At 43.5% G+C, this 23,906-nt stretch overlaps 8 protein-coding genes and 1 long non-coding RNA gene across 15 annotated transcripts; 6 read left to right on the top strand and 3 right to left on the bottom strand.

The window, feature by feature from the left end:
- Nucleotides 1-82: 82 nt before the first annotated feature.
- LOC104807431 lies at nucleotides 83-3,106 on the bottom strand. Of its 2 annotated transcripts, XR_770752.2 has the most exons (7): nucleotides 2,623-3,106; nucleotides 1,459-2,424; nucleotides 1,272-1,369; nucleotides 1,030-1,088; nucleotides 844-872; nucleotides 518-625; nucleotides 83-448 (listed from the first exon to the last, which is right to left on the bottom strand). It is a non-coding gene; the product is annotated as an uncharacterized LOC104807431 (long non-coding RNA). The 2 variants fall into 2 exon arrangements; XR_770751.2 differs by having other exon boundaries at nucleotides 83-625; nucleotides 2,623-3,105.
- A 136-nt stretch (nucleotides 3,107-3,242) lies between these two features.
- LOC104807432 lies at nucleotides 3,243-7,227 on the top strand. The gene is made up of 14 exons (XM_010532701.2): nucleotides 3,243-3,431; nucleotides 3,554-3,611; nucleotides 3,744-3,848; nucleotides 4,163-4,260; nucleotides 4,388-4,471; nucleotides 4,612-4,808; nucleotides 4,945-5,017; nucleotides 5,129-5,174; nucleotides 5,291-5,400; nucleotides 5,523-5,630; nucleotides 5,705-5,761; nucleotides 5,845-5,906; nucleotides 6,000-6,312; nucleotides 6,404-7,227. Exons 1-14 carry the CDS (start codon nucleotides 3,360-3,362, stop codon nucleotides 7,079-7,081), a joined length of 2,061 nt encoding a protein of 686 aa, XP_010531003.1. The 5' UTR covers nucleotides 3,243-3,359; the 3' UTR covers nucleotides 7,082-7,227.
- A 291-nt stretch (nucleotides 7,228-7,518) lies between these two features.
- Nucleotides 7,519-9,274, top strand: LOC104807434 (phosphoserine aminotransferase 1, chloroplastic). Its single transcript, XM_010532703.2, has one exon. The coding sequence runs from the start codon at nucleotides 7,707-7,709 to the stop codon at nucleotides 9,000-9,002; it is 1,296 nt and encodes a 431-aa protein (XP_010531005.1). The 5' UTR covers nucleotides 7,519-7,706; the 3' UTR covers nucleotides 9,003-9,274.
- On the bottom strand, nucleotides 9,248-11,996 carry LOC104807433 (serine acetyltransferase 2-like). The gene is made up of 10 exons (XM_010532702.2): nucleotides 11,581-11,996; nucleotides 10,839-11,036; nucleotides 10,697-10,756; nucleotides 10,499-10,594; nucleotides 10,384-10,408; nucleotides 10,150-10,244; nucleotides 9,885-10,051; nucleotides 9,694-9,767; nucleotides 9,556-9,615; nucleotides 9,248-9,483 (listed from the first exon to the last, which is right to left on the bottom strand). The coding sequence occupies exons 1-10, from the start codon at nucleotides 11,833-11,835 to the stop codon at nucleotides 9,446-9,448; spliced, it is 1,068 nt and encodes a 355-aa protein (XP_010531004.1). The 5' UTR covers nucleotides 11,836-11,996; the 3' UTR covers nucleotides 9,248-9,445.
- A 275-nt stretch (nucleotides 11,997-12,271) lies between these two features.
- LOC104807435 (isocitrate dehydrogenase [NAD] regulatory subunit 3, mitochondrial) lies at nucleotides 12,272-14,156 on the top strand. 2 transcript variants are annotated; one of them, XM_010532704.1, is made up of 4 exons: nucleotides 12,272-12,870; nucleotides 13,104-13,343; nucleotides 13,529-13,607; nucleotides 13,731-14,156. In XM_010532704.1, the coding sequence occupies exons 1-4, from the start codon at nucleotides 12,352-12,354 to the stop codon at nucleotides 14,003-14,005; spliced, it is 1,113 nt and encodes a 370-aa protein (XP_010531006.1). In that variant the 5' UTR covers nucleotides 12,272-12,351; the 3' UTR covers nucleotides 14,006-14,156. The 2 variants fall into 2 exon arrangements, with proteins under 2 accessions (XP_010531006.1, XP_010531008.1); XM_010532706.1 differs by having other exon boundaries at nucleotides 13,116-13,343.
- A 493-nt stretch (nucleotides 14,157-14,649) lies between these two features.
- Nucleotides 14,650-15,223, top strand: LOC104807436 (RPM1-interacting protein 4). The gene has a single exon (XM_010532707.1). The coding sequence runs from the start codon at nucleotides 14,776-14,778 to the stop codon at nucleotides 15,004-15,006; it is 231 nt and encodes a 76-aa protein (XP_010531009.1). The 5' UTR covers nucleotides 14,650-14,775; the 3' UTR covers nucleotides 15,007-15,223.
- Nucleotides 15,224-15,232: 9 nt separating this feature from the next.
- On the top strand, nucleotides 15,233-17,693 carry LOC104807439. Of its 3 annotated transcripts, none has more exons than XM_010532713.1 (3): nucleotides 15,233-15,685; nucleotides 15,916-16,595; nucleotides 16,758-17,693. In XM_010532713.1, exon 3 carries the CDS (start codon nucleotides 16,765-16,767, stop codon nucleotides 17,596-17,598), a length of 834 nt encoding a protein of 277 aa, XP_010531015.1. In that variant the 5' UTR covers nucleotides 15,233-15,685; nucleotides 15,916-16,595; nucleotides 16,758-16,764; the 3' UTR covers nucleotides 17,599-17,693. The 3 variants fall into 3 exon arrangements, with proteins under 3 accessions (XP_010531015.1, XP_010531014.1, XP_010531017.1); XM_010532712.1 differs by having other exon boundaries at nucleotides 15,916-16,121; nucleotides 16,442-17,693; XM_010532715.1 differs by having other exon boundaries at nucleotides 15,916-16,121.
- Nucleotides 17,694-17,982: 289 nt separating this feature from the next.
- LOC104807438 (F-box protein At2g17690) lies at nucleotides 17,983-19,526 on the top strand. The gene is made up of 2 exons (XM_010532711.1): nucleotides 17,983-18,051; nucleotides 18,187-19,526. Exon 2 carries the CDS (start codon nucleotides 18,239-18,241, stop codon nucleotides 19,415-19,417), a length of 1,179 nt encoding a protein of 392 aa, XP_010531013.1. The 5' UTR covers nucleotides 17,983-18,051; nucleotides 18,187-18,238; the 3' UTR covers nucleotides 19,418-19,526.
- LOC104807437 (UPF0548 protein At2g17695) lies at nucleotides 19,445-21,006 on the bottom strand. Of its 3 annotated transcripts, XM_010532710.1 has the most exons (6): nucleotides 20,895-21,006; nucleotides 20,684-20,756; nucleotides 20,405-20,581; nucleotides 20,103-20,301; nucleotides 19,773-19,822; nucleotides 19,445-19,636 (listed from the first exon to the last, which is right to left on the bottom strand). In XM_010532710.1, the coding sequence occupies exons 2-6, from the start codon at nucleotides 20,740-20,742 to the stop codon at nucleotides 19,597-19,599; spliced, it is 525 nt and encodes a 174-aa protein (XP_010531012.1). In that variant the 5' UTR covers nucleotides 20,743-20,756; nucleotides 20,895-21,006; the 3' UTR covers nucleotides 19,445-19,596. The 3 variants fall into 3 exon arrangements, with proteins under 3 accessions (XP_010531012.1, XP_010531010.1, XP_010531011.1); XM_010532708.1 differs by having other exon boundaries at nucleotides 19,445-19,822; XM_010532709.2 differs by having other exon boundaries at nucleotides 19,445-19,822; nucleotides 20,871-20,996.
- Nucleotides 21,007-23,906: the final 2,900 nt, after the last annotated feature.

Below are 23,906 nucleotides of genomic sequence, written 5' to 3' on the forward strand. Positions count from 1 at the left end.
GTGAAGATAACCATTTTTTTTTTCTGGTTTGTATGTGACATTCATATGCTATATTGTCTCTATCAAGCGAATCGGGATGGAATTTAAACAAAAAAGATCATATCTTTCATACAGAAACAGCAGACTGTTTTAACATAAACTAGTAAGGCTCTGACACTAATATTCGAACCAAGACACACTTCATCTGATGAGAAGTGTTCTACAAGGTATGTACAGAGAAGCCAAACCGGTGATATACCAAGAGAGAATCCGAACATCACTTACAAACACAAGAGCAAGACGAGTTTAGATAGACGGTTACTGACCGGGAGGGTTCCCGAGAAGATGTTCAACCACAGCATGAATGTTCCCGGCTGTAGCCATCAGGGCTCTGACGTTTTCCTGTGTCGAAGAATCCCCATTTCTCGAAGCTGCAAAAGCAGTGTGGCGTACAGTTCTTCCGGTGGAACTGGACATGAGAAGTGAGTGTGAGCATCAAACGGATGCGGATTCAACGGGGAAAAAGGAAGGTAAGTACTGTTAGGACGCTGAGGAACCGCCAGGCTGCCTGACCCGAGTCTATCAGACATGTTCATCGGCATCTCTAGTCCTCTTTCATTGTCATTGGAAGCTGGTGCAGGTGCTCCTGATTCACTTCCTCTGTTTAGTAACTATTCCTGAGACTATATCATCTCTCTCCCATCGATGGGAACTATAACATTCTAAGGCTTTTTAAGTTTAACTCCTAAGCATCTCTCAGCAGAGAAGAATGGGTCTTTCACTAGCTGGTGGTCCAAGTCTAAAACTAAAAAACGAATACTTCCTCATTTTCGACGAGAGACTTTTGAGTCTTGACAAGAGTACCTGTAGCTCCACCAGCTGGATCACTCTACCTACAGGAGAAAAACCAAATCAACGAGAATGCTAAGCGAAGAGCTTGTTCAGATGCAAAATTCGCAGTAGCGGGACGAGAAGATGGATCTAGAAAACGGGTGTGTGGAAACTCGAACACATTAAGATTAAACGAAGGAAAAGCTTTAAAGTGCTTACCGCGTACTTTGAAGACGACCCAGTTGGGAGAGGAGAGATTGCTGGAATGCTAACAGTTGCTGCAAGAAACATCAAGTAAACATTATCTAGGATGTCCCAGGAAAATATCTCACTACAGAATGTTCTTGACATAGATTTTAGTGTTATGTAAACCACAGGAGAGCGCTTCACATTTAGAATCTCACAGTCAGGATGTGCATTAATGTTATATCCAGCAATTAACTCCAGATTAGGACGCATACCTGCATCATTTGACGCACAAAATCCAGGGTTTGGAGCATTTCTCTCAGCTGAATATTGGAATCAAGGATGTCATGGATCTGCGGTTGAGGTTTAGAATCTGCAGTATCGGAAATTACTAGAACTCATTATACATATTATATAAGTTGAGATTATCATGACATGAATCATAAGATAAAACCAAACTACCTGATTCATGTACTGTGGGTTGGACCAGAGTCTTTGCAACATCTGGCTAATAGCCAGGTTTTGCATGAACTCATTAAGAAGGTTGTTGGGATCTGGAAAAGCTCCAAACATGTTGCCAAGTTCAGGAAGACCGGCTCCTCCCGTGGCATCATTCGTTCTCGTGGTGTTGGCCTGGGCTCTTCCATTTACTATGTTGGTATAAACAGAATACATAATAAAAGTTATATAAATGCTCTCGAGGAGAGAAAACACGAAAGAGTGCAGGAGAATTATTGGCGGGATAGTATTCGGTGCAGGAGAACAATATTGGCGTTTTCAGAAGCGGCAGATGATAATTGATTGATCCATCTCCAAGGAGTGCAGCAAACGGGTTCGGGGTATCATTTCTGGCTGTAGTATCATTCAAACGAGGCTCTTGAGCATTCTCAGACATTCGCCTGAGCATGTTGGACCACTCGGGAATCGCCTCTAGGTTTCTCATTGCTCTGTCAGTGTTCCACCTCAGTTTATGCATAGGCTCGGGATTCCTTCTGGCCTCCACAGTTTGGCAAAGAATTCTCAGAGCATTCAGGAGGTCGGCAAGCTCGGGATTGCAATCTATGATTTGCCGCATCTGGCGAGTGTTCATAATCATATCTCGCATGAAAGCGGGGTTGTTCATCAGGCTCTGGAATCTAGGTATGTTCATGATTTCTCTCATAATGTTGGAATTCCTAAACTGTTCTGGCTCCTGCTCGAAATCCAGAAGCCCAGTTCCAAACAAGCCACCACTGCCACCTAAGTCACCTAAGCCATCCAGACCAAGTCCATGGTCAGATCCTCCAACTGACACATAACCACCCGAACCCACAGTGCTTGGGTTATTCTGTGTCGGGTTTGGAGATGGAGAAGGGCTCGGACTGCCAGTGTTGGCTGACGAAGTTGCGAAACCACGAACCAAGTGGACAGTATGATCAGCCTCCATACCTATTGTCCGAAACAATATGGATTCAAATGAATTAGCAATCAGGCTAACCAGCATCAAGGAACATCACATGTACACAAACAATGTTCTGATTGGAACCGATCAAGCCGAAACATAACCTAATTGCATTCCTTTCCTATATTCAAAAGACGCAAACTTTAGCAGAAAAAGGGAACAAGAACGGAGAGCAAATGCAATACCATAGCTAACGAGGGTTTGATCGTCCTTCAAGATCCGACCTTTGTAAATAAGTCGCTGCTGATCAGTGGGGATGTCACATTGCTGAGCAAGAACGGATTTGAAGGAGCCGACAGTGGAATCAAGCTTGATCTGGACGGAGAATTGCGAGCCGTTGGAGCACCGGATATAGACGGAGACCTCTCCTCCACCGCCGTAGAATCATGAACAGATGAATCACCAGGACCGCCTTCTCCTCCTCCCATATTTCTCTCCCTTTTTTCCCCTTCCCTCAAGCCAAAGACACCGAGGACAGGAAAGAATCGAAATCGATGGGATCGGAGCCGCACGGAAGTTACGAGCAGCAAAATGAAAATCGCATAAGAAAATGGGAAAGATTGATTTCATAAAAAAAAAAAAATGGGAAAGATTGTTAAAACAAAAAAAAAGGGAAAGATTGAGCAGCAAGAATCAACTTACCGAAACAGATACCCACTCGGCCTACTGGGGGGGCTCCCAAACCGGGTTCAAACCCATTGGGCATAACTTATATATATAAAAAAAACTTACCGAAACAGAGCTTCATTTGGTTAACGGGTTCGGTTCCACTGAACCGGGAATGAAACCGGGCCAATTGTGAACCGCACCGGGTCGATAGGTTAAAAGTTCCGCTAAGCTTTGGTTAAGTGAACTGCAGTAACATTGTCGCGGAAAGAGCAATACCAGATGCATAGCGCGCCATGATTTCGCCTCCTTTGTCATGGCGATTTTCCTCAGGCGTAAAGGTTACATCTTCTTCCGGCCTCAAACCCTAGTGTCGGTTTTCTTCCAGGTGGGTTCTTCTTATTCTTCTCGGTTTCTCTTTGTTTTGGTTTGGTCCTGAGTCTCCGTGGGGCATTTGTTCAAACACCTTATCGGCGGCCTTTTTTTTGTTGTCCCGGTCTCTTGTTGTAGAGGAACAATTGTACACTTGCTGAGGGAGACATGGGCGAAAATTCTGTCCTGCCTCCAGGTATGGACGAAGACATTTCTTCACGAGCTGTTATGTTTCTCGAGATATACTTAACTGGGTTGGCCTGTCTCAACTTAGTTGCCGTCCTGAGCTGTTATCTTTTCTTGTATGTGTTTATGGATGATGATGCAGTTGATACATCGAAATGGAAAAAGATAAACGCTACTGCAGTTGGCATCAAAGGTTCCATGATCTCGCCATCCTCATGGACTGTCTTAAGAGTCCTCAGAAATCAAGGTTGTGTTTTTGTCACTTTAAAGCTTGCATATCCTCATTCCAAGAGTTACATACGAAATATCAATGGGAATAGAAGAATAAAAAACAGAATTTAGTTGCTTGGATGAGAAATATCTCTGCTCAATGTTCTGGGGTTTCATTCTTGTAGTGGAAGGTTCTCAGATGGGGCTGTTTTAGTAAGACAGCTTAGAAACAACTTACTGAAACATCATCTACTTTGATGTCTGCTCATTTCGGTTATTCTCCTCTGTTCTGAGTATACAGTGTCTCTAGTGGGTTGATGTGTGCTGGTCCTTATCTTTGATGTTATTCAGGTTTCGAGGCCTACCTGGTTGGTGGGTGTGTACGGGATTTAATACTAAATAGAGTGCCAAAAGATTTCGATGTGATCACCACAGCTAATCTTAAGGAGGTATTGTGCCTTGCCCTACTCATCTTCCTGATAGTCGTTTGGATGTCTCTAACTTATAGTGATATTCATGTCTTTTGAGGACCTGATAATTTGATTTGGTTTGATTGACTTTGTGTTTTATTAATAGATCCGGCGGCAGTTTAATCGTGCTCAGATCGTTGGAAAACGTTTTCCTATATGCCATGTGTGGATAAGAGGTTCTATAACCGAGGTCATTCAGTGATTCTTAATATCTTACATTACTATTCCTTCCGAGAAAGAATTGCCGAGCTGTGTTTACATCTCCTGTTGTAGGCTCACGTTTGAATTCGGTTTCTTCTTTTCGTGTACTGTCTGATTCTCCCAAGATAGGTATCCAGTTTTGATACTGTGGCACAGACTGCTGGTGACGATGAAAATGATATAGAGAGAGGCGAAGGTAAGGGCAGCGTTCCAGAGAATGCTGAAGAAAATGAGAAACTTACTCTCCCTAAGATGCTCCGTGGCTGTAATGAAAAGGATATCAATCGTTGGAGGAACAGCATGCATCGTGACTTCACGATTAATAGGTGTGACATCTGCGATCTAGTCAACTGTCCATGTCTTCATACTAAGACATGATGATGTTGGGTGGCAAAGGGACCATTTATCTTTGGCTACAGTCACTAACGTTCAACTTACTCTTGGTGTTAATTCTTACTGCAGTTTATTCTTCGATCCCTTTGATTTTAAAATCTACGATTACTCAAATGGAATAGAAGATTTAAAGGCCCTAAGGGTAACCGTCTTTATTCCATTCATCCGTGTCATAGCTTCATGGATTTTTGTATAGCATGATTTTGTTTAACCTTAAACTTGTTTGTGCTCTTATTTGCTATCATGTACCCAGCTCCGTACTCTAATCCCCGCGCAACTGTCTTTCGAAGAAGATTGTGGTAGGCCTTACTAGTTCTTTCCTTGTTCTCATCTTCTGTGTCCTTGCATCTAGATTAGCGGCTTAATGTAGTACCCTGTGTCTAATCTGCCCGGCCTGTGGTCTTTTCTAATGCAGCCAGAATTCTCAGGGGCTTAAGAATTGCTGCTCGCTTGGATCTATTATTTTCAAAGGATATTGAGACCGCAATACCTAAATTTGTATACTCTATTGCAAGTTTGGGCCCGGTATTTTACCAGCTCTGTTTGGATGTACTTAGACTTGGTGTTTGTATGTTGAAATATTTTGTTGTTGCCTGGAACAAGTCTTGATCCTAGTTCTTATGATTACAAGTTCTCCGTTTGTTCAGGTTAGGCTAATGATGGAAATGAACTACATGCTTTCTTATGGGGCTGCTGGGCCTTCCATCCTTTTGCTGAGGAAGTTCAGTCTACTTGAACCGTTGCTTCCATTTCAGGTACGTGATTCACTCGATTGTGAATCTTTTGACTCGTCCTTTTGAGCACTAAATGAGGTGAAATTTGGTTTCAGGCGGCATACCTTGAACAGGCTAGTAAAGCATCTCCTTTGAGGTCCACAATGCTAATGGTGAGATATAACCCCAGGACAGAAGATTATTCTATGATGTCATTTGACTGTTGTATTCATCGGACTTCATCTTTTCTCTGCAGAGATTGCTCTCCAATGTGGATAAATTGGTTTTCTGTGATCAACCTGCTGATTGCAGACTATGGTGAGTTGCTCATCGTTTTAATAACATACGAAGTTTTTTTCTCGAAGAGTGTTGTTTATGGTTGATTATGTTCATGTTTGCGACGTGGAACAGGATTGCACTGTTGGCTTTTCACACCGCGTTAGTACGTGACCCTCAAGATGCCCTTGTAATCTCTGCTTTTGGCTCGGTACTCTACCATGGGCACTGGAAGGAAGCAATCAGATATGCTAGAGAACATGAAAAATCACTTGCCAGATTTTCTCCCGAGGTCTCTGAATCATCTGTGAATAGGTCCGACGAAGAACTTGCAGAAGCAGTTGCCCAGTTCACATTTTTATTACAAGACTCCATAAATGTTCTGACCGGAGTGGAAGAACTCCAAGAAGTACTTTCCCTATACCCAGGAACCAAACACTGGGGCCGGGTAAGCGCATCATCCCAAACTATATGCCACTCTGCATCATTTTTTCTCGTCTTTGTTGCTGTTTATTTGACTGAAAACCTCGGTGTGGTAGGTGTTCATACCGAAGAGAAAGGCGAAAGAGGTGGCAGGAGCTTTTGATGAGTTGGTGACTGATATAGAGTCCTATGAAAGTGGAAGGGAGGGGGACTCGATCAACTATCTCTCGTTGGGAAAGGGAGATCCATGCGAGATCAGATTCGTACTCGGGAAAGTTATTCTCGATACAATGACAGAGCCTGTTGCCATCCAACAAGGCGCTACCAAGACGCAACATGACAAGAAGCGGAGTCAGTCTAACGTGGTCCATAATAAGCAGAGAGAAGCAATAGTTCCCGAGCCGAAGCAAAAACCTTCAAAGAGGCCGAAACCGGATGATAATAGTACAGCCGCCAAGAAGATAACTCAACATGTTCCGGCTCCCGACAAGAAAAACGACAAATCAACTCCACCCGATCTGGGAAACAATCATCATCAGAAGGACACGAAACGAGGTCAAGAACCAGAAGCAGCAGTTCATCCAGAGCGGAGGCGAAAGACATGGAAGAAGATCAAACAAGAAGAGTTAACGTTTCCAGCCGGTGGTGGCGATGCAATCTGTAACCTTCTAAATAAGATAGGTGGGAGATCAGACACAGCGGTCAACGAGCCGGTCAACGTTGACACATCTTTGAAAACTAATAAGTGTAAGAGACCGGCGGCTGCAGTTAAACTCTCCGGTCTCTTTAAGTAGCGAAAGATTGAGTTTTTTTAGATTTCCCATTTCTCACCCTATAGTTTTTATCATTTCTGAATTGGCCCCTTTAGTGGAGAGAGGAATTTTGGGCTAGAGATATTTATACATTTTTTTTTTGCATAAATTAAGATTTTTATGATATAGTTTTTGGTTGGCATCCGAATAAGGGAATTTAATCATTTTCCTAACCAAAACAAAAGTGTGTATCGTCACTTTGTACCTTGATAAAAAAAGGGCAGATAAATTCATTTGATTAAAAGAAGGAAGATATTCATTAGATGGGGATTAATTAAGATAAGTTTGTATATATTTAGCATAAAATAAATCTAATTGAATATATTACATGGGATGATGATATGTAACAAAAACAAAATCCAACTTCTTCTATGAACAGTCAAAAACACACATTGGAAATGAGAATATAGTTAAGACAGCAGACAAACCAGTACCACCTACCACATACGACGTCGTTTTTATTGAAATATTTATACTTCCCCATTTTCTTTTCTGCCACCAACTCGCCCTTATATTTCCTCGGCCGTCACTTTCTTCCTCGACACCGTCTCAGCATTTTTGTAAGCGAATAAATACCAAAGCTTTCGGAATCTCAGGATCGACGATCATGGCGGCGTCGGCAAACTCTTTCCTCCTCCATAATCAAACACAGATCTCGGCTTTCACACCCAAATCCACCTCCCAAACCCTTCTTCATCTCAGCAAACCATGCACTTTGTCCCTCGCTGGAAAAACCAAGCCTGCCGCCGTTAGATGCGCTGCCTCAACGACCCATGTCCAGGATCCGGCCAGATCCGGCGCCGTTGGATCCCAGGAGCGTGTCTTTAACTTCGCGGCGGGGCCCGCCACGTTGCCGGAGAATGTCCTGTTGAAGGCTCAATCGGAGCTCTACGATTGGCGCGGATGCGGGATGAGTGTCATGGAGATGAGCCACAGAGGGAAGGAGTTCCTCTCGATCATCCAGAAGGCGGAATCGGATCTCCGTCAGCTCCTGGAGATTCCGCTCGAATATTCCGTCCTGTTCCTTCAAGGTGGCGCAACCACCCAGTTCGCCGCCGTGCCACTCAATCTCTGCAAGGCCGAAGACACTGTCGATTATGTGGTTACAGGGTCGTGGGGAGACAAAGCGTACAAGGAAGCGCAGAAGTACTGCAAGCCCAAGGTGATCTGGTCGGGCAAATCCGAGAAGTACACCAAAATCCCATCTTTTGGTGAACTGGAGCAGAGCCCAGGTGCCAAGTATTTGCATATTTGCGCCAACGAAACCATCCATGGAGTCGAGTTCAAGGATTATCCTGTTCCTAAGAACCCTAACGGCATCTTGGTTGCTGATATGTCCTCGAACTTCTGTTCGAAGCCCGTGGACGTGTCCAAATTCGGCGTGATTTACGCTGGTGCGCAGAAGAACGTCGGTCCCTCTGGTGTCACCGTTGTTATCATCAGGAAGGATTTGATCGGAAACGCTCGGGATATCACCCCGGTGATGCTGGATTACAAGATCCACGACGAGAACAGCTCGTTGTACAACACGCCTCCGTGTTTCGGAATTTACATGTGCGGGCTTGTGTTTGAGGATCTGTTGGAGCAAGGCGGTCTGAAGGAGGTGGAGAAGAAGAACCAGAAGAAAGCTCAGCTGCTGTACGACGCCATTGATGAAAGCAAAGGTTTTTACAGGTGCCCGGTTGAGAAATCCGTCAGGTCGTTGATGAATGTCCCATTCACATTGGAGAAGTCAGAGTTGGAGGCTGAATTCATCAAGGAAGCTGCCAAGGAGAAGATGGTGCAGCTCAAGGGACACAGATCGGTCGGGGGAATGAGAGCTTCCATCTACAATGCAATGCCATTGGCTGGTGTGGAAAAGCTTGTCGCTTTCATGAAGGATTTCCAGGCAAAGCATGCTTGAATGAATCCAACAGCGCTCCACTCCACTCCATTTCTGACATGAAAGGAGATTTTATATTTTTTGGTATTTGCTTTTGTGGTTTATGTTGTCTGGTGATAAAGCACATGATGCTTGTGATCTTTTCTTGTTCTGCAATTTCATTGCCTGCGAGATTTTCTGGTATTAAGCTTTAGCTTCAATTAGACAATTAGGATTCAAGGGAATCATGCACACACTCTTCTGTGTTTGTCTTGTTTCTGTCTTAATAAAAGATTGAAGAAGTGTTGTTGTCACTCGCTGGAACTTCCAAATATTCATAAATATCCATGACTTGGGAAGAAAAACGTTTTTCTGAAGTATTTATAGGGAAACTCCTCTGAGCCGACAGCGCTGAAAGCCATTGTCTTGATGCCACTGTATATAAAGAAGCTTGCAACTGCAAGTGATGGGGTGGGGGCACGTTCTCATGTTGTCCCGTTTGTGTGTCCGTTCCTTGAAACTCCTGAAAATGGTAATCCTATTTTCAAGAAACGAAAATAGCAGATGCAGAATCAATGGTGGGAGCAAAATTTACCATTTTGTTTTGCACCTCGATGAGCAACGGCTACATGTTGAAAGAACTCTTTGGTAGCATCTGCATATTCATTCAAGAATCATAGTTACAAAGCCAAGCGAGAGAACATATAATCAGCACACCTGATTCAGACTTTACCGTGTTTCATTGTCAGAGACGGGTCTTGCTCATTGACAAACCCAATCACTTTCGCAGGATTTCCAGCTACCATGCTTCAGACACCCCAAAGAGAATGTCCACTGTTAGTAAACACATGAAAAAAGCATTCCAAGGATGTTGATATTGAACTGTTTTGAAGGGTTGAGATGCATTCCTCTGTCCTGTCCTACCTATGCGAGGGAATGTCCTTTAACACAAGCGAGCCAGCAGCTACCATTGCACCAGCACCTATCCTTATGTTGCCGAGTATAGTCACAGAAGCTCCAAGCAGTGCTCCATCACCTACTTTTGGATGGCGGTCACCAGTTTCCTTCCCAGTTCCGCCCAAAGTCACGCCCTTCCAAGCGAAAATACAACTAGCATCGGTAAAAATATGACCATCTTGATTCTGGGTTCAACACATGATCTGCAGAAGAATCGAGAAGAGATGCTTACATGCAAAATCGAGACTCGGTTGCCTATAACAGCAGTCTCACCTATGACCACACCTGTTCCATGATCCAGCAATATCCCCTCGCCAATTTTAGCAGCTGATCAAATCAGATGTCAGGAAAAAAAACATAAACCCAGTAAGTGATTCTTGGAAAATATGGACACACCCCTGTACCCTTCCAGCGAGCAGAGCAGAAATACAAATAAGAGCATATGATAATCAAGAACCTAGCTTACCAGGATGAATGTCGATGCCAAAAACCTGCGAAACCAAGAGATGGATCATTACTGAGCCGAAATTCCAATTTAATGCTAACGGAAGAGGAAATTTAAGTTATGGAAGATAAACTACCTCGCTTATTCGGCTCTGCAGTGCTAGAGCTAACACTGTGCGCCCTTGATTCCACAATTTATGCGCAATTCTGTATGCCTGAATCCCATGATAGCCCTACAGAACAAAATCTTCCGGTCAATGGCCAGAGCAAATTCCCAAACAGCTGCTTAGTCCCTAAAAGACAAAGGCTTTACAAATGTTCAGTTACAGTATTACCTTCAGATAAAGAATAGCAGAACTATACGAGAGACAGGCAGGATCTCTCTCTTTAAATGCCTGCAGTAAGACAAAACCATGAAAGACAGCCTCAGACCACCATTAATGGAGCTTTCACATGAAGGGAAGAAGAGCATTTTACCTGGACATCGAGGCGGATCGAACTCTGAATACCTCTATCGTGCATCATAACATCATAGAAAATATCCATAAGTTGAGTTGCCAACAAGGTGGGGTTTTGGAGACGATTTGCAAGAACAAACCCCAAAGCTTGTTCCAAACAGTCATGAGATAAGATACTTGCATACAAGAAGCTGCTCAAAATCGGCTCCTTCTCTGCCTGGAACAAACATTCCCCATTGCTCGCATTTGCAATATTCAAGTTCATAGTGACATAATGCAACGACAACATTTTGGTAACATAGAAAAAGGGTATGATTCTCCATCTTGCTTTTCGTTATAATCAACGAAAAGGCACACTAAATCGATACACTGAAATCTGGAGTAAAGCTCAATTCATCAGGTTATGGTTAGGGTTTTTTGAGAGAGAAGACTCTCATAAAGCAATTCTTCAGGTTGTAAATCATCTTGGTTGATCAATAGATTGCTGCGTTTATCAATTTGTTACAGGTTTCTTACAGATTTGGTATTGAGATCCTAACAGGTTCGACCTTTGTAAAAGATTGAACCCTCGATCTCCCTGTTCCGTGATATTGAATCAGTTCTCTCAACAAGACAGACAAATTTTCACAAAAAAAAAAAAACAAGACAGACAAAGCCTCCGACAAACAATTTCCGACAAAATCAAAGTTTTGCTAAATCGCATGAACATTGAAAACCATAGAAATCCAAATTTTGTTCGATAATCAGACAGAGGGACCAACCTCAAGCTTAGCTTCTTCCCTTACAGCATCCCAAATGGGGTCAGCGCCCAAACAGGAGAAATTCACCAAAAGCGAGTCCGACTCAGCCTTCGGCGTCCCCCTAGCGTAAACCGGGAAAACCCTCTCGAAGGGAAACTCGTCGCCGTTCATCTCCGTATTGTCCCCGTCTTCTCCGGCGGAAGCTCTCCGGCAGAGGCTCCCCGAAAGAGAAGAAGAAGAAGAAGAAACAGAGCTCTCTCCACTCACACAACCCATGAATCCAAAAGAAGAGAAGGATGAAAAGAGAGCGCTTTCACGGAAGCGAGAACCGCCGTCGCAAGGCCATCAAAACCACTTCTATACCCTTTTTGGTTGTATCTGAATCCATGCTTGCTTATGCGTGGGAGACGAAGCAACGGCCACGGGAATATAAAAACACAAAAAAGGTAAGCACTTTTATTTTTGCTTTCGATGTCACTTTCCACCGCTTTGTATGTATGGCTCATAAGATGTGAGTGTTAGTGGGCCTTCTTAACGGAGCCCATTTGTCGATTCTGTGGGCCCCACCATCTCTTGACCGTAAATCAGTCCAAGTTCGTTATCCAAGTTTATTATTATTCTTATTCTTATTCTTCTTCTTATTATTATTATTCATCTTAAGAAATAAAAATAAAAATGTGAAACAATATTAATTTTCGCAGACATTCCCGCATGCGATTGCCAAAACGACCAAACGTTCATCTTTGCTGAAAACCTAAAAACAGAGACATCCTCCGACGAGACAACCCATCAATGGCGAGAAGATCCGGATCCATCCTCAAGCGCCTCCTCGCGAACCCGCCTTCTCCGCCGTCATTCGCTTCCCCTACCCGATCCATAACCTACATGCCTCGACCCGGCGACGGAACTCCACGCGCGGTCACTTTGATCCCTGGCGACGGCATAGGGCCATTGGTGACCGGAGCAGTGGAGCAGGTGATGGAGGCGATGCATGCGCCGGTGTATTTCGAGAGGTATGAGGTTCACGGGGACATGAAGAGGATTCCCGAGGAGGTGATCGAGTCGGTGAAGAAGAACAAGGTGTGTCTGAAGGGAGGATTGGCGACTCCTGTCGGCGGAGGAGTGAGCTCGTTGAATATGCAGCTGAGGAAAGAGCTCGACATCTTCGCTTCGCTCGTCAATTGCTTCAATGTCCCTGGATTGGCGACTCGCCACGAGAATGTGGATATCGTCGTGATCAGGGAGAACACTGAGGGCGAGTATTCTGGGCTTGAACACGAGGTTGTTCCTGGTGTTGTCGAGAGTCTTAAGGTACGTTGCTCAAGAAATTGTCTTGTCTTCTTCGTTTGGGGGCTCTGATTCAATTCCATGTAATATAACTCTGTTTCCTGTTGTATATCGTCACTGTTAACCCACTTCTCTGTTAAGCATGAATCTCTGTTTCAACTTTCACGCTTTGGTTGGCATTATGATGGGTTTTTTTCCTAAGAGATCGTCTTGTCGAAGAGACAACCTTTTTGGCCTTTCATACTATTTGTCTGTAGGTGATAACGAAGTTCTGTTCAGAGCGAATAGCGAGATATGCCTTCGAGTATGCCTACTTGAACAATAGGAAGAAGGTGACTGCTGTTCATAAAGCCAACATTATGAAGCTTGCGGATGGGCTCTTCCTTGAATCCTGCAGAGAGGTTGCCCAAAAATATCCCGGGATCACTTATAACGAGATCATTGTGGACAACTGTTGTATGCAACTGGTGTCCAAGCCCGAGCAGTTCGATGTCATGGTATACGTTCTACACCTTCTTTCTTACCTAACTTTACAACAGCCGAAACGGGTAATTGCAGAAGTATTGGAACTCTTTGAAAGTCTGAGTCTTTAGGTGCGCTAAATTGAAGCTTCCTTTCTAACTTAAGAAGGATTCATCTTGTTCGATATACACTTAAAATTTTCTCTGTGTTTTTTCCCCAGGTGACTCCCAATCTGTATGGTAATCTTGTAGCAAACACTGCAGCGGGCATAGCCGGTGGCACTGGAGTCATGCCAGGAGGTTCTGTCCATACTTCACGAACCCTGTTGAATCTCTCTCATAACCTCCACAACAGTACTAGTTTTGAGTGCTTAATCTGGAATCTTTTGGGTCTGATACTCGATGGTCTGTTGGTCGTTGCAGGCAATGTCGGAGCAGAATACGCGATATTCGAGCAAGGTGCATCGGCAGGGAACGTGGGGAATAGAAAGCTAGAGGAAGAGAAGAAAGCAAACCCGGTGGCTCTCCTCCTCTCTTCTGCAATGATGCTGAGACATCTGCAGTTCCCTGCCTTTGCAGACCGGCTCGAGACTGCGGTCAAACAAGTTATAGAGGAGGGAAAGTTCCGAACCAAAGATCTCGGAGGTAACTGCACCACCCAAGAAGTCGTGGATGCTGTCATAGCCGCTCTAGACTGACTCACGAACTCAATACAGTTTTTGCCTCTACGGTCTTAAGTTGCGGAAAAAAAGTTTTATGTTTTTTTTTTTCAGGCAACTCTCTTAGCCGATGTCTCCTCCATGATTCTTTTTTCTTTTTAACAATAATATAATGATCTTGAGTTTGATCTCTGTGATGTCGGACAACAATAATTACAGAGTACTTATGTTAGAGCCAAAGAGAGACAGAGAGCTAATGAAATGGGCAGAGCTTGTCCTGAATTACAAATTTCAGCAAAAAAACCTGCAATCTGTAATGAAGTTGTTCAATCAAATAAAAAGTTCCATCATTGTCTGAAATTCCATTCAGATGTATAGCAATGTCCGAATTTTGCGCATTCATGTGCTCATTTGAGAGTCGGTTGAGGTTTCCGGACATCTATCTGATTCCATCATAACAACAAACAAACCAGCATGCAAAGAATGAACTATTTTTAGCAATTCCAGAATCCAGGGCGTGGCAAAGTTTTCCAATTTTGGTGAGTCCGACTCAGCCTTATCTTCAAAAAAAAAAAAAAAACATGCAGGAGAATCCAAAGAGGAATATACCACCGTGTTCTATACGAGTACAATACGTATGGGAAATCTCTTGACCCCCCTCCCCTCCCCCCTGCGTATAAAAACAACATCTCCTGTCTCCAAGACACGAATCACCAATCATCAGAAACAAAAACCTAACCTTTTTCTTTTTCTTTCTTTTTTTTGCTTCGAAGATTCGTTGCAACATTCCATTTCGGGGGTGTGGAACCATGTCTTGTGAACGAGGGAATATGGCGTCGAGCGAATCGGGAAGGACTCTGCCGAAATTCGGGGAATGGGACGTGAATGATCCGGCGACCGCCGAGGGGTTCACGGTCATATTCAGCAAAGCCGGCGAAGACAAAAAGACGGGTGGAGCCTCGAATAGATCCGTTTCTCAGAGGAAGCCCGATAATGGTAAACCCACCTCCAAGAAATGGCTCTGCTTCACCTTCTCGTGAAGATGCCTTGTCCGTAAAGTTTCTTGATTTCTTAATCTCAGAGATTTAGTTTTTACTTGTAGTACATCTTGATTTCGGGAAAAAAAAATGTATATTTGCGTGATGTTTCAATACAGAGAAGGGTATAGGATATTCCACAGTGTATGTCTTTTTAGATCATTCGAACACTCGTGTGCTCTGTTTCGGGTGAAATAATAATTTCTCTTTTTTTCGTTTATTGAAGCAGAGAAAAGAAAATGCAGAAAACGAAAAAGAAAAGAAAATTTGAATTTTAAAGCTAGAATATATAAATGGGCCGGGTATGGGTAAGCCCATTGGGCCCAACCTTTGTGTTCCCCTCGAGTGAGCGCGTGAAAGCCACGCGCCTTCTTTCCGCTCGACGTTCGTGCAGGCAAACCCCTGCTAGAACCCTTGACCCTTCATAGAATAGGGACGAAGGAATTTGAGGAGATGGGTAAGATTCCACCGTCGTTTCGGCCTTCATTGACGAGGAAATTGGTGAGGAAACCTGTCTCTGCTTCAGGGCTTGAATCTCCGGCGCCGCCGCTGTGTTTTCCCAGGAAAACCGCCGGGAGAGAATCCGTCAAAAGTTCCCGGAAAATCCAGGGACCCGGAGAGTCCTTGAAGAATCCGTTCAACTCCCCTGATCTCTCGGAACAAGGCCCGTCCGTCTAAGTTGGTATAGTCTCTAGCACAGCTTTACCGTCATTTTTTGTATCTCTGATTTGTGGATGTCTAGTTTCTTCTAGGGTTGTTTTGTTACAAAAAGGAATGAACTTTTGATGGGTAATAACGACTGAATCGGTGTTACGACATGTTTACATACGAAACAGAATGCTCATCAGTTGCAAATATGAATCAGACAGAATATCTGACCACGAATTGTTATGTTCTTTTCCCTTGCTGCAGATGGAGAGAACAGAGATAATGTTATCTCCACCGATTACACTCAGAGAGGAAAAAGGTGGAAACTTTTTAACACTAAGTAGCCAAGTGCAGAGTATTGTGATCTTTTCAGCTAAATTACATTGCAAATCATTGCGGGGAAGACAGAGGACAAAATCCTGCTGCGGCATCATGAAGAAGATTTACAGATACAAGTGGTCAAAACGCTGGTATTAATCTATTCTCTCGACCCCCCCAATCATTTGGCTAAGAAATTCTTGTTTATTTGTTCTGTCCGGTCATGTTTTGATATTCTATATTACACATTTGTCTCCTTGTCTGCCCTAAACAATAATATACACATGCATGATGGGACGCTACGGAAAATACTGACATGGAATAAAAATGAGATTCTTGTAAAACAAACGTACAATTGTTTTTGTACATGCTGCAGCCCTAGATTCTTGGACCTGTTGCCTCCTTGCGTAATTCTGTATTAACGTTTTATTATCCTTTGTAAAGTTTCTCCGAGTTGGCTTGTTTTGTCCAGATTAGCCAACGATGCGGAATAACACATGAGAGAGAGAGAGCAAGGGAGACAAGATAATCCGACCATCAACAACAATAATAATAATAATAATCAGAGGCTCTACGTTGCCGGCTTCATGACCGCGGGAGTTAATTAATTAAACAAGAGGACAATGGTGCAAAAATCTTCTCTTTTTTAGGTTATAATATAATCCCCGTTGCCCCTTGCATGAAGAACTGGCTCTTTGTTTCTTAGTTATTATATAACTATGCAGGCTTGGAACCTTTACCACCCATTCCCATGTTTAAGCCTTTTCTTGGTTTGTGTTCTTTGAAAGCTAAAAGATGGTACCAGCTAGGTCTATCAGCTTGCCGACCAGGCTGATCCACCCAAAAGCTCAAAGGGTCGAAGAAGAGATGAAAAAGCTTCAAGCTTTAGAATCATCTCCGTCAGATGCTTCACGGGTCCTACTTGGGCTAGCACGGCTCGTGGAGCTCTACGACTTTGTGAATGAACAAGTCATACTTTCTCCGCAGAGCCGACAAGCCCTTAACTTACCCTGTCATGCAGAGCTCATGCAAAACTCTCTTGATGAATCCATCTTGCTACTAGATGTATGTGACATTGCAAGAGACTTGGTCGGAACGTTCAAGGAGCAAGTACAAGATCTTCAATCCGCTCTTCGTAGACGTGGAGGAGATTTCTCCAGCATCGAGGCCAGCATCCGTTCTTACATTACATTTCAGAAGAAGCACAAGAAAGCTGCGTCCAGACAACTCAGCTCCCTTGTAAGAATGCAGACAAGAAAGGACAAGAGACCGAGTTTGGTGAACTTTTCCGAGGTGGATCAACACACATCAATGGTTTCCAACATACTGAAGCAATCGAACGCATCGACCGTCTCTGTTTTCGGGTCGCTCTTGGAGTCGTTTCTCTCTTTGCAGGCCGAGAAAACGGAGGGGGAGAAGGGGAGAAGGTCGTTGCTCGGAAAACTGATGTCGGGTTTAGTTGGGAAAGAGAAGAGACGAGAGAGGTTAGGAGATGAAGAAGTGAAAAGGATGGTTAGAAGATTAGGGGAGCTGAATCTGAGCCTTGTAGCAATTCATGAAGAGCTGAGTTGCTTGTCGAGACGGCTTATCCAACATAGGGTGTCCCTCTTGAACATTGTCTCCACTTAGAACACATTCTGTTGTAGACAAATGCCCCCCTCAAGTTTTTGTAGGTTTGCAATTTTTTTTTAGAATATGATTGAGTTTTTATATAATGCCTCCTTATTCCATCTGTCCGTAGAGTGAAAGGTACTCATTGATTCGATTCAAAAACAAAAAGGCCTTGTTTACGAGGGTAAACATGTAATTTCAGGTGAATCCAAAAGCCCTAAGTTGGATAGAATGGGCCGGGCCCATTTATTGCTTAAGCCTAGCCCACTATGATGCTCGTGTTGCTGAGTCAGCATCGTCTCTAAAGTCAGTCAACCCCGTGTTGACTCCATGCTCAGCCTTCGATCTTTCTTTGGTAAAGTTTACTCTTCCCACACGCACACAAATCAACACGCGAGGCGACGATGATTGTCATGGAAAATGTGTCATTTTCCAGTTAATTTTCCCGGAAACATGAAAGAAAGACTTGAGGTGCAAGTTTTCTCACGCTATTAATGAAACGTTCCCGTGGCTCTGTTCTGTTTCCCTCTACGATCAAATTTCTTATCTGAACAACCAATTGAAAAAACTGTTTTTTTTTTTTACTTTCGGTTCATCTGAATCCAGGGTTTTTCTTAATCTTTATGTTTCTTGAACAACCAACTACAATCTCATAGACATGTCGGAGGAAGTTAACTGGTCTGAGTTGCCAGAGGAACTGTTACAGAAGATCGCCGTCCATCTGTTTTCCGACACAGAGCTCATCAGTTTCCGTAGCGTCTGCAGAACGTGGCGATCCTCGGCCGCTGATAAGCGGTTCCCGAGCCGTCGTCTCATCCGTCTCTCCCCTCTTGTTCACAGAGAACGGGCCCACCACCACGGCGCGTTTCTCTCACGTGCTACTTACTTCCGTGTCACTCTGCCTCTAGCCTCTGTGCAGAGGGCTTGGATGATCAAGGTTGAAGAACTCGAATCCGGGAAAAGGCGCCTCCTTTCCCCTCTCTCGCGCCTACCCATCAACCATTCATGTCAAATTCTAGATCTTTTGAAGTTTGGAGTCTCCGAGATTGAAGAAGGTTATGCTGTGAAGTGTTTCCAAAAGGAAAGAACTGTTTCTGGGTTCCAAAGAGTCGCCATGGTCACAGTTGCAGGTGAGACTCAGGTTCTTGGAATTGGCTGCGACGGAAAACTCCGCTACTGGAACGGGGAAATATGGATCAAAATAAAAAATCAAGCCGATACACTTTGCGACATTACAGTTCACAGAGGGATTACATACGTCATAGACATTAATGGGATCGTTTGGTGGCTTCATTCTTTCGGACTTGTACAGTATTCACCTCCACTTCACAGCCATGGCAATGACAAGAGCTTTGTGGAGTCCCGTGGAGAATTATATGTGGTTGACCGGTTCATGAAGGGCAAAGCTCGAAAAGGGAGAGCCATAGCAGATGCTTTCAGACAACAATTCGGTATCCGTTGTCTTCATGCTTTCATACAGGATACCGACGGTGCCAGGCCATGTAACATAGTGAAGGAATGCGAATTCGAGACCGTTAGTTTCAAGGTTTACAAGCTGGACGAGGAATGGGGAAGGTGGATGGAAGTGAAGTCATTGGGAGACAGAGCTTTTGTCATGGCTACAGACTGCTGTTTCTCTGTCTCAGCTCTCGAGTTCAATGGATGTCTCGAGAATTCTATTTACTTCACCGATGAAGACGAAGATGAACAGAAACCAGGCTTTGGATTGAACGGTCATGATCTTAGGGTGTTCAAGCTTGATGATGGTAGCATTACCTACCTGAAATCTTTCTACAATCATTTTCAGATGTTCTTTCCTTCCTTTCTTGAAACATAAAATATCACAATAGTGGTGCGCATAAGATTCTGCTACTTAGTTTCTGATGATGTAAAAATCACAGTTTTCTTTTCAGCTACTACTAAATTCAGAAGTTCATCTTCTGATTCTCTCTCTCACCATAGACAAAGAGAAGGTTTCCAGAGCAACCAATGGTTTTGTAGATGATTCTGAAATATTCATGGGCTGACTATGTGCTTGACTGCTGGCGTTGTGGCACTATCATGAAGCATTGACGTGTTTTAGGACAGCATCTGAAGATTGATGAGCAAAATACTTTTGTCTGAACTTCACATATGGGTAGCCAAGGAAAGACAGGAAGTGAGCTGGTTTCGAGAAGGAGAGTATCTCGTACCAGACTTTGCCATTTTCGTCAAGCTCGACAGAGAACCGCTCTTCCCCTGCCTGCGCAACAGATGAGTTCAAAGCATCTGAGACAGAACAAACTGTGCAAAGAAATGAGCTTGATGGATACTACGGACGGACAAGATAAGCTAACTTCTACCTGATGATCTACTTGAGGTGATTGAACCTATTCATACAAACTGGATCACTATCATTGGACGAATGGGTAGCTTGGAAATCAAGCATGTCATTGAAACTGGATTACGACTAATCTTAGGTTCGATTTGAGGTATAATCTCTAATGATCATCCCAAGCCCATGAAGGGATATGAGTACAAACCAGTAGATGGCCCTGCAGGGTGCCACTTCCAAATCCGAAACGAGCAGGACCCTTTCTGGATTTCCGGCTTTCGTCCACATAAACCACCTGCAGAGGAAGCATAACCCACGGAAGCATTTCCTTGACGCAAAGGCAAACCTTCCTACCATTCTCGACCGGAATTGTGGGATCAACAAATGCCCAATCCAGACCGAAATGTCTGCAATGTCAAACACCCAACACAGTGATTGTGACCATTAAGGAAACTACGGTGTCTTACATCAGAATGTTCCACAAAATTCCATGTGAAGATAGACGCATACCTCCAACTCTGAAGAGCTGTCTTCCCCTTCTCGTATGTCTCGCGTCCTGAACCCACCAAAACCCGTGCATGATTGATCAAGAACCCATCCTTGTCGAGCTCTTGATCATCCTTTAGCTTATCCCCAGACTTAACTGAAGCTCCCCTGTATTTTTCATCATAGTTGAACCCTCCTGTCCTGGTTTTTGCACACCAATGGCAGCCAAAACATCGACAATCAGAGAAATTTCTGCGGTACAGAGTCGCAAATATTAAAAATTTATACTTTTTTGCATCTTACTTGTTGAGCACTTGCTTCTGTTGGTCGGGTGACGGCCTACCCCAACTCAAGAAAACCATCCTTTCCACAAGAACTGGGAACCACAGTAGCAAGAAATATTGAAGACAATACACTCTAAAGAGCAAAAAAAGATTGCAAATTTCATCGGAAAACACAATATTTTTTGAAGAGGAAACAAGAAACCCACGAGAGTAAACGAACTGCTTCTTACTTCAAAGCAAGGAACAATTGAAAGTTTGATCCTTGAGATCTTCGAACGTTTGGATTTTGGGGCATCAGACGTTGAAGGTGAAGCAGCGAGTTTCTCGGCGTTTCATATCCTATCCTTCACAGTTCCAGGTTAGCGTAATGCCGTTTAATTGCAAAGAAAACGACGCGGTGTTCCAAAATGAAAGATCTAAACGGCAAAGCGTTCACCCGCCATTTCATTTTCATTAGATAAAAAAAAAAGACCCGAGTCCCAAACGGGGAATTATCAAAAATGCCCTTACTTTGCTACATTGACTTCATGGCATACCCCTCACTTGACGGAAAAAAAAAACATCTTCAGACAATACCTTTATAAATGTGTTGTCTCCATAATACCCTCAACACCTTTTTGTAACCCTCCATCGATTTGCGTTTCTCTCTCCTCTCGTTTCTCTCTCCTCGCGTAGTTTCTCAGCTTCTCTCCCCGCCAGAAAAAACCAGAATTTACCGGCGAAATCGCAGCGAATCTACCGGCGAAATCCCTCTATTTGCCTCGCGTTTCTCTCTCTTCTCGTTTCTCTCCCCCTTTCTCTCCCCATAAATTTCCGCCGAAAAAAAAAAACAGAATACACCGCCGAATGTACATGTGAAATCTCAGCGAATATACCGTCGAAATCGCATCAAATCACAGGAGTGCAGTCAGATCTGTATAGATCTGGGGAAAAGGCAAGTTCTCATCGCACAACCCAGCATTAATTTTCGGTTTAATTCGACCTCACATGTGTATAGATCTAACCTCATTTTTCTTATATATATCACTAAAACTGGTGTTATAGACATTTCACACTGTCACACTAGTCACTGGTCACACTGGTCACTGATCCCACTGGTCACTTTGGTCTCTCTGGTCCCCCTGGTCACACTGGTCACTTTGGTCCCCCTGGTCCCCCTGGTCACACTGGTCACTTTGGTCCCAATGGTCACTTTGGTCCCACTGGTCACTTTGGTCCCCCTGGTCACTTTGGTCACACTGTTTAATTGAATAATCTTCACACTAGCCACACTGGTCACACTAATCACACTGGTCACTTTGGTCCCACTGGTCAGCTTGGTCACTCTGGTCACACTAGTCACTCTGGTCATACTAGTCACATGTGTCTTACGAATCTTATTCTATACCGGCATAATGGACGCAGTCGACGAGAAAATCACAATTATTTATTACAAGTCTGATGGAAAGTGGGTGTTGAATGGTAATAGGGAATATGAATGGGTTGGAAAAGTTAAGGATGGGAAGGGAGTCATATTCATGTGTCCTCCAACTGAATTGAAATACCAACGTCTTGTTGAAGAGTTATGTTCTGAAATGAAGGCGGACCAAAGTAAAACAGACATGAAGTTGAGCTATTTGCCGACTTTAAAAGGAGGTACTGAGCCGATTTACATATCGAATGATAAACAAGTTTTAATTTATCTCCTGGACAAAACGAATGGAGGCAGAAGCATGCTTCACGTGGAGATAGAAGAGCCGATGTCAGAAAATGAGTTTAGAATTCCTGATTACGTGGAACGTGTTGGACCATATGGGAGTATAATATGTGTAGGTTATAAGGGTTGCGATGTTATCCAGAGTCCAAATTTCAAGAGTAAAGCTGGGAGTAATAGTTTATATATTGGAGCGAATGGAAAGGAGACAGATTTAGTGGACTCTGTAAACGATGTTCTCTGTGATAGTGGAGTGGATCGAAATGAGATGGGTACAGATTTAGTAGACCGTGAAACTAGACTTGATGGAAATGAGATGGGTACAGATTTAGTGGAGTGTGCAACGAATATGGAAGGTGGAAGCAAGTCTGATTTGGCCATGGCAGTTGTGGAGGACTCTATGTTTTGTACTTCAGTATTCGAATTTAGCGATGGATTGAACATATATATTGGTTATGAGTTTGATAATAAGCAAGACGCACAAGAATATATACGAAAGGGTTCAGTTAAGGCTTGTTTCAGCTATGTTACACTGAAGTCTGACAAGAAGTTGTGGGAAATAAGATACAAGTTTGCTGGATCAGGTTGTAACTGGAAATTGCGCATCGCATCGCTCCCGAGTTCGAATCGTTTTAGCGTAAGAACACACAATCCAATTCACAGATGCAGACCTGTTTCAGAATCAGAAGAAGCTATGAAGAGTTCATCGAATTTGGTTAGAGATTATTTGAAGGAAGAATATGATGGGATCCTCGAAACTCCTGCTGCCCCAGAATTAGTACGACGAATGAAAACCAAGTACGGGGCAACTGTTTCGTATTTGATGGCATTGAGAGGGAAGCACAGTGCTGAAAAAGAGATTCGCGGTAATCATATCGATCATTACATGAGGCTTCCTGGGTGGATGTACATGCTGAGAGAAAGAAATCCTGGATCCATAGTGCATCTTGAGTTGGACAATGATCAGAAAAGCTTCAAGTACCTATTTATCGCGTTAAGTGCAACTGTAAAAGGATGGAAGTATATGCGTAAAGTTGTTGCTGTTGATGCGACATTTTTGACAAGCGAATATAAGGGAGCATTGGTCGTGGCAACCGCACAAGATGGAGAACATCACCAATATCCTTTAGCATGGGGTGTGATCGATAGAGAGAAAGACGCTTCATGGAGGTAGTTTATGAATAGGTTGAGCGAAGTAATACCGGATGGACCTGATGTGGTTGTGATATCCGATAGACATAAAAGTATAATGAAAGCTGTGAGAGAAGTATATAAACAAGCTGATCATGGTTTTTGTGCAAGGCACATATCGCAAAACTTGAAATCGCATGTTAACAGGGGAGCCGGAAGAAAGGGTTCAAGAGGCGAAACTGTGGCTAAATTGTTTTTTAAATGTGCATCGGAATACAGGGAGAAGGAGTTTGAAGAATTGTACTCTGATTTCAAGAACATGTATGAATTTAGTGACCAGTGGGACCAATTGGACCAGTGTGATTTTCTCAACGGTGTGACCACTGGGACCAATTGGACCAGTGTGATTTTCTCAACG

Source organism: Tarenaya hassleriana, unplaced genomic scaffold, assembly GCF_000463585.1.
Source record: "Tarenaya hassleriana unplaced genomic scaffold, ASM46358v1 Cleome13, whole genome shotgun sequence".
Lineage (NCBI taxonomy): Eukaryota > Viridiplantae > Streptophyta > Magnoliopsida > Brassicales > Cleomaceae > Tarenaya > Tarenaya hassleriana.